The sequence below is a fragment of the Falco biarmicus genome, chromosome 11 (genome assembly GCF_023638135.1).
Source record: "Falco biarmicus isolate bFalBia1 chromosome 11, bFalBia1.pri, whole genome shotgun sequence".
Taxonomy (NCBI): Eukaryota; Metazoa; Chordata; class Aves; order Falconiformes; family Falconidae; genus Falco; species Falco biarmicus.
Window position 1 is genome coordinate 22,103,855 of NC_079298.1, and position 7,303 is coordinate 22,111,157.

Genomic DNA, 7,303 nt, shown 5'->3' on the forward strand with positions numbered 1-7,303 from the left:
TATGCTTCCCATTAGAATGCAGAGCTGTGAACGCAAACACTGCTCATACAAGCAAGAAAGCTGGAAAGCAACTCAGGACTCTTCAAAACCTTCTACCAGTTCATAAACTGTGGCTTCTTACCCTTAGAGATAGCAGGTGCCCTGGTAGTCTATTTTGCAAAGTCCTGGTTAGACTGCTGGAGCTTGCCTATGCTGCTGTCACAAAATAAATTTCCTAAATGTATTTTTAATTTAGTTCTGAAATGAATATTGTAGTTCATTTAAAAAAGGAAAAGGAAGTTTTGTTTTGCCAGTCACCTTTATTTCACTAGAAAAGTATAAATTACCACCATAAATACAGATATCACCAGTATAAAAATTAGGTTCTCATTTATAAAATAAATATTAAAATAGTCAAATCAACAAGTACCTCCAAATCCCATCACCAAGATGATTTGAATCTATACCATATAAACTATTAATTCACCAACTGTTTAATTAAAATATTAAAAATGCAGTAAATACTGCTACCTACTCAGTGCTTGCATGAAGTGAGTTACTAATGACTCAAAAACTGCAAAGTACATGTTCTAACACTTACTTGGAACCATCACACTACCCTGTCTGTGTAACTCCAGGTGTAATATAGGCAGATGGGTAGCAGCTACCTACTTCAACACTCTTTCTTACAAGTCACCAGTACAGTAGTTTACCTTTGATTGTCTATATCCGAAGATAAATAGACCTAGTTAATTTTATCCAAGAAGTGCAGACATAATAGTAACATTGTTGTCACATCTGAACTAACAGATCATTTCACCAGTTAATAATGTTAAAAGAAAGTCAGATAAATTCAGATTTTGTTTCATAGAAACAGAATTAAGTTCCTTTTAGTTAGGAAAAGGACACATAATTTTCAAAAGTAGTGTTTTTTTCCCCCCTTACAAGTACCATAAATCTTCTGGCTCAGAAAGGGCATACTTTCAGAATGTCTGTACCCGGTCAGGTCAAAGGTCCATCTAGTTCAGAATCCTGTTTCAGACAGGACAAAGGAATGGGAAGAGTTTCCACCAGGATACTCTTCCAGCCTCCAACCACTAGTGACACAGGGGTTTTCCGGTACCTAGATTTTTCATCTGTGACTGTCTAACAGATTTTTAAAACAACATGAAGTTTGGGCTTCAGAATTCCTGTACCGGAGAGGCTAAAAAGCTCCACCCAACTACCCAATTCATGGGTTTTGCCTTTTTTTTTTTTTTTTTTACACTTTGGAACTACTGTCTGCAATAATTTTTCCTTAAACACCATTAAGCGGTTCCTTTTCTCTTGCAGCTTTTGCTTTCTTGCGTTTACACAGGATCACTGGTAGGACAATGGCAAGAGTGATGACTGCAATTGCTATCACTGCTGTGATGATAAAGACTTCTGCTCCATACTCTGTAGGAGAGGAAAAAATCCAAGATTCAGTTATCAGAAGCCATAATGTCACAGTGTTACAAACTCTTAGAACACATTCCACTGAATTAAAACATGCTTTGCATATTTTACAGTATCACAGAAGTGATCACTTCAGTGTGAACTGAATTAATTTTAACATGAACTTTAACTGACTTAAAGTTTTATTTCATGTGGTTCGTGCTATGTTTTAATCTAGTTTAGTTAGTGCACTAAAAAGCACGCTACCACCACAAGAATAAATCAGGCCATTGCCCCTACCCTGCACTGCTTCTGTAAAACTTAAGTCTAAGTGGAAATTTATTCTAGGTTAGAAGCTACAAAACACCAACAGAAGATATTTCTATTCAAGTTGTAATTTGCTATAATTCAATCCTTGTAATAAACAAAAATATGCATCTAGATAAGGAAGTTAATTTGAGAGAGCTGATTTGCCAGTTCTAGAAGAGCTTTTCTAGAGTGCATATATTCTTACCTGCTGGAGAAGAAAGAAATAGTACAGCAATGTGATATTATTTAATAAATATTGAATTTATATTGAAAAAAGTGTTATCCAGATTGTTTGGAATTAGACTGGCTGATTTCATCGACCACTCACTAACTTATTTGCCAGTAAAGAAGTCGATCTGCCAGCCTCTGACCTTGTAATGCAACAGTAAAGTCTTAGAGTCTTAGTCTTATCACCTACTTTTTGAGACAATAAAGTTCAGCTCAAACTACAAGTCAATGGACACGTAGGTTTCCAGCACACCTATGTTTTAGAGCTAATCCTTCAAGCACTTGTTATGGGACCTGTTACTGGAAGGATCTGAGGGAAGCACTCAGAAAACAAAATAAATGAAGCTGAAGACTAGTGACGAGATCTGAAACTTCAGTTAGCAGTCAACTCAGACAATTTAAAACTAATCAAAACACTTGAGTAAAAACCCTAAAACAAACTCCAGCTAGCTAAAGATGGTGGCCTCTTAATGTGAGTTCCTCCCACGGGTTTCCGTGTTCAGACCGTGTCCTCTCACTTAATACAGCAAACAGCTTAGTCTGTAACTGGCATCACAGTTTGAAGAGATATAAAAATATATTCAGAATTTAAGAGTCTTTTTGTTAGAATGCTAAAGACTATGACAAACTTCACCAGATACCTACCATCTAAGATGTTTCTTCCTATACTGGTACAAAGCACCATGCTTTCCTGACCATTACGGTTTTCTCTGCGGGTGGGAATTACTCCCTGTACGTAGAAGCAATAGTTCTTTGTGCTGTCAACACTTACTTCAAATACATGGCTTTTTGTTGTTGCATCTTTCTGTAAAGGAAAAATATACTTCAAAAAAGTGTTTTCTTCAAAAGCGTTAACTCTTCAGGTAGCACAGAAATTGTGTAGCTATAATACAGCCACAGAATATGTAAAAAGTAGACTTAGACTTTACCTTTCCAGAACTTTGATCTTTCCAGTAATACAGTTTGTATTCCAGGTCATGTTGGAAAATATCTCGAATACTTTGAAAGCTTCCATTAGGAAATGTGTATGGTGTAAGCGGATCTTGGATCACAACATTCAGTTTGGAGCCTTTTTGCGTGTAGTTCTGTATCTCTGGTTTTCCCAGAACAGCTAAACAAGCATTTTCAGAATTAAAAACCTGACATTATCTTTTCTATACAACATGCTCTTTTTTTCTTCCTCCAGTCTCTTCCCTACTCAAATCTGTTCTAAGTTTACTGAGCCAAAGTAATACAGCGAAATCCTGGATTATTAACAAATATCTTCATCTTGTACATAATGTTAATAAAATGGTTTACTCACTGTAGTGCGAAACAAGTGGTAACTAAAATCTTACACACTCTGCTACAACAGAGAAAGCTTTATGACTGAACGTCATATTCTCAGGTATCAGTATGGCTACTGTAAGAACGTATAGGAAAACCCTTTAGGCCCAATCTAAGCCTTGTTTAATCAATGGAAGTAAGTTTATGATAAGATTTAACTGACAATCCTACTTACTCTGACTATAAGGCGTAAATTTTTCAGAGACTGCAAATGGTGGTTCTTCAAAGTTATCCATCTCTGAGGGCATGACAGACAGTATGTGTGCTGTATAGGTCTCTTTTACATTCCTGAGCACATCAGTAACATCACACTCTGTTTCTGTTGTCCATATGCATTTTTTTTTTGTGTCAGATGTCTGCCTGAAAAGAGCATGAAAGAAGTGGTAACACTTTCCAGCCAGACTTACTATTTAGATATGTTAAAAAACATTTTCCCTCCCTCAAACTGTAAAGACTTCCCTTATCCAGTGGGACAGGCTTGCAGGTGTACTAGGCTGAAAAGGAGAAGAAAAAAAAACCTCAAACCCCACTATCCTGTACAGCTATATATTTCACAATTCAAAGCAGAATCAAGCATATAAAATATGATCCATATTAATTATATAAATATGTTATTGGATACATACTTGAATTAAAAGTTCAGTCTTTTGTATGAATTGCATAGGAACCATAAGTAGTTCTGATTTTGCATTTTTCTGCAGTTGACTTATTTAGAAAAGCATAAGATGCATTAATCACTTTGAAATTGTTATTCTTGATGCATCTGAAAACTATGGCCTTAAGAAACATCACTTGTCCTATGAAGCTCTGGTGACGCCAGTATTAATTAATGGTTGACACACTGTTTAATGTGACAATTCTCCTCATATATGTCACTTTTGTCACCAAGAACCAGACAGTAGCAGCAGTTTTCATTGCAGAATTACAATTAAAAAATATTGACAAGAAACAAGACTCATGCACTTCTGATTTTTAAATGATAGAAAGCAAGTTCATTTACTTGAGAAATAATAATGAAACCAGGAAAAGAGAGTTAATTCCCCATTTTACTGCCTAGTTAGAAAGAATGGAAAAACAGATTGGATACTACTGCTTCAATTCTTTTCCCTGTTTTTGCTGGTGAACTAAGGTGGCGGGGGGGGGGGGGGGGGGAATCGACTCCATAAATCTTTGCTTCCTCATCTATGTACATTTAAGCACACTTCATCCATTAGAGCAACTTGTCTAGAGAAATGCCTCTGTATCAGAACTACACCAGATTTTATACTGGATGTTGGGCAAACAGACTTCAATTTTTTCCAAGTACAAATGGCTGGAAAGAAACTCCAGATTCATGAATTTAATAAAATCCACTTTGCTAAGTGTGTAAGTCTAATAATTTAATCACTCCCTTAAAGAATAAGTGAGCACATTAGGCCATTGCACTGGATTTCATCCATTAGTCATGAGAAAGCTGTAATTTCTATGCCACTTTTAGAGACAGAAGAGACTAAATTACCGTATTTTCATTAATATGTAGGAGAGTTGATGATAGTTTCCCTGTGGGGCATGATTAATGACGATCTATGAATTAATACAGGAGCTAAGAACAGCACAGATTTATTACTGAACTTCATGGAAGTTTTTGTGCAGTATTGAAAAAGGTATTAGATGCTTCACGGAAGCCGGCTACTTTTTATGTCCACAGTATTTCATAGCTTACATAAAACATAACAGAGGAAGTCTTGACAAAGGCAGACAAACAAAACTAACTTTTAGTATTACCCAGCAAGACATATTATTCATTTACCGTGATTCACCAATTAGAATAAAATGCAGACATATTTACCAAGCACCTCCCAAGACTGAACACGAAACAGTCGGTCCAGACACCTTGAAAGACATAAAAAGGTGAAGTTCTCTCTAATATATGGTATGTCAGATTGAGCATCAACTTCTTCAGGCTATCCTGGCCCAGATCTCCGGTGCAGCCGCCCTGCATCAAGCCCCAGAACTGAAATGTGGATCCAAAGCTCAACTCTCCGTTTTGAAGTAGGCAAAACCAGAAGCCTGAATCAAATACTTTTATAGTCGGGTACAAAGAAGTATTAAGAGCTGGGTTGGCAATTATCCTAACTCATATTTGGGCTCTTTTCCCGTTACATTCAGTCTCAGAAATAATCAAACCTTCTTCAACTGCCATTAATGGACACACCTTGGTGTCATCTACTTACCCGTGTATTTCTACTGTATAGACGTAACCTGATGGTTTTGGTTGCCACTGTAGTATAGTTTTAAAATTGATTGAAGACCAAGTTATATTAACTGCTGTTGGTAGTTCTGGACTGCCTTTAAACACAGGAAAGAGAAGAGCACCGTCAGGGATGTTATGTGCAATTCCTGGTTCCCTGCAGTCACTGTTTGGTTAAACGAAGCAGTTGCTGTTAATAACTACTTGGAAAAGTTCTTTGTGGGGAAAAGGTTCAGAGTCCTGCCCTCTGGGATCATGCTTGTCTTACTAAAGGAATGTGTCCTGGCAGAAGTGAGAAATATGAGAAGAAAATTATTTTTCCCTCCTGTAACTCTGAGGTTACGGAGGTAACTCATTCAGAGTTCTGTCTAACGCCTCCTTTTCGATCCAAGACCTCTGAAGAAGCTACAAAATCTTGAAGATCCTCTTGAGAGCGGCCAAGCACCAAACAGACATGGTGCAGTACAAAACCATACCGGGCTCTACCTGCTGCAGAAGGCATCAGCTCCCAGCTTCCCCATTTATTTACTTTGGGAAGAAAAAGTCTTTAACACCCAGCGGTGCCCACAGGCTCATGCGAGGGGCTGCCCGGGGTGAGCTGGTGACCCCGCGGGCGGAGGCCACAGCGGTTCGGGGAAGCGCCGGGAGGAAGCTGGGGCGGAAAACCCCGCACCACCTCTGCTGCTTCTGGCAACGAAGCGTTTCACTGAGCGATGTTACCATGAATTTCCAGATGCCGCCCTCCCGGCCCCTTCGACGAGCTCAGCACGGGAGGCCGGGGGAAGGGGCCTTGCCGAGCGCTCCGTGCTGCTGCAGGTCACCCCGACGGTCCCCGCTGCCGGCCCGGCCGTGCTGGGGATGGGTCCCCCCCCCGGAGCCACCGGCCCCTGCTGACCCGGGCGCCCCCCTCGCCGGCTGCTGCTGCGGGGCCGGGGTCGGGGCCGCCACTGCCGCGCGGGACGGGACGGGGCAGCCCCCCTCAACGGCGCCGCGCGAGGCAGCCGCCCCCCCTTTCCCCTCAACGGCCCCGCGCGGGGCCGCTCCCTGTCAGCGGCACCGAGCCCCCCGCCCGCCCCAGGCAGCGGCCCCCGGCCCGTCCCGCCCGGCGCTACCCACCGGCGGCGGCCAGGCGCCACAGCAGGGCGCTCAGCAGCAGGGACTGTCCCGCGGCGGCGGCTGGCGGCATCCTCGGGGCAGCGACGCGGCCCGTCCCGGCGAGGCGGAGCGCGGTGAGCTGTCATCGCGGCGGGAGGCGCCGGCTTATATCGCCCTGGTAGGAGGCGGGGGCTGCGCCGCCTCGCCCGCGGAGCGGCCCGGCCGGGAGGCGGCGGGAGCGGCGGGGCTGGGTGCCGGGGTCATGGGGGCCGGGAGCGGGGTGGCGGAAGGGGTCAGGCACCGCCGGGTTGAGCAAGCGTGGCGGGGGATCTTCGAGGAAACCGGCATTACCGTGAGGAGAGGGGCACTGAGGGAAAGGGCAGCATGTCCCCCGGGCGGCCTCAGCCCCGGCACCGCGGCCCCGGGCGCAGGCTCCCCTGGACGTGACGTGCCCGCAGCCTGTCTCCTCACGACCTCGGTGTCCCCACACACTTGTACCACCCCTCACCTCCCCTCTGTTGGCCACAGGACGGAACACTGGTGGAACTGGGCCGCAGCTGATAGCCAGCTTCACCCCCTGCAGCCCTCTGGCCGGCTGGCAAGGGCGAGGGGTGCGAGCACTGCCCCGGCCCAGCTCGGGGGGCAGCGGGTCTGGCGGCAGCGGAGTTGGGCTGACTTGGACCCTGTAAGTTCTGAAGGGCTGCGTATGTCACTTCTGGC

The 7,303-nt window shown here is 43.6% G+C and overlaps 1 protein-coding gene across 1 annotated transcript; it reads right to left on the minus strand.

Annotated features, from left to right (window-relative positions):
- Window positions 1-228: 228 nt before the first annotated feature.
- Window positions 229-6,739, minus strand: F3 (coagulation factor III, tissue factor). The gene is made up of 6 exons (XM_056356531.1): window positions 6,605-6,739; window positions 5,472-5,586; window positions 3,434-3,618; window positions 2,862-3,043; window positions 2,578-2,737; window positions 229-1,416 (listed from the first exon to the last, which is right to left on the minus strand). The coding sequence occupies exons 1-6, from the start codon at window positions 6,672-6,674 to the stop codon at window positions 1,277-1,279; spliced, it is 852 nt and encodes a 283-aa protein (XP_056212506.1). The 5' UTR covers window positions 6,675-6,739; the 3' UTR covers window positions 229-1,276.
- Between the last annotated feature and the right edge of the window lie 564 nt (window positions 6,740-7,303).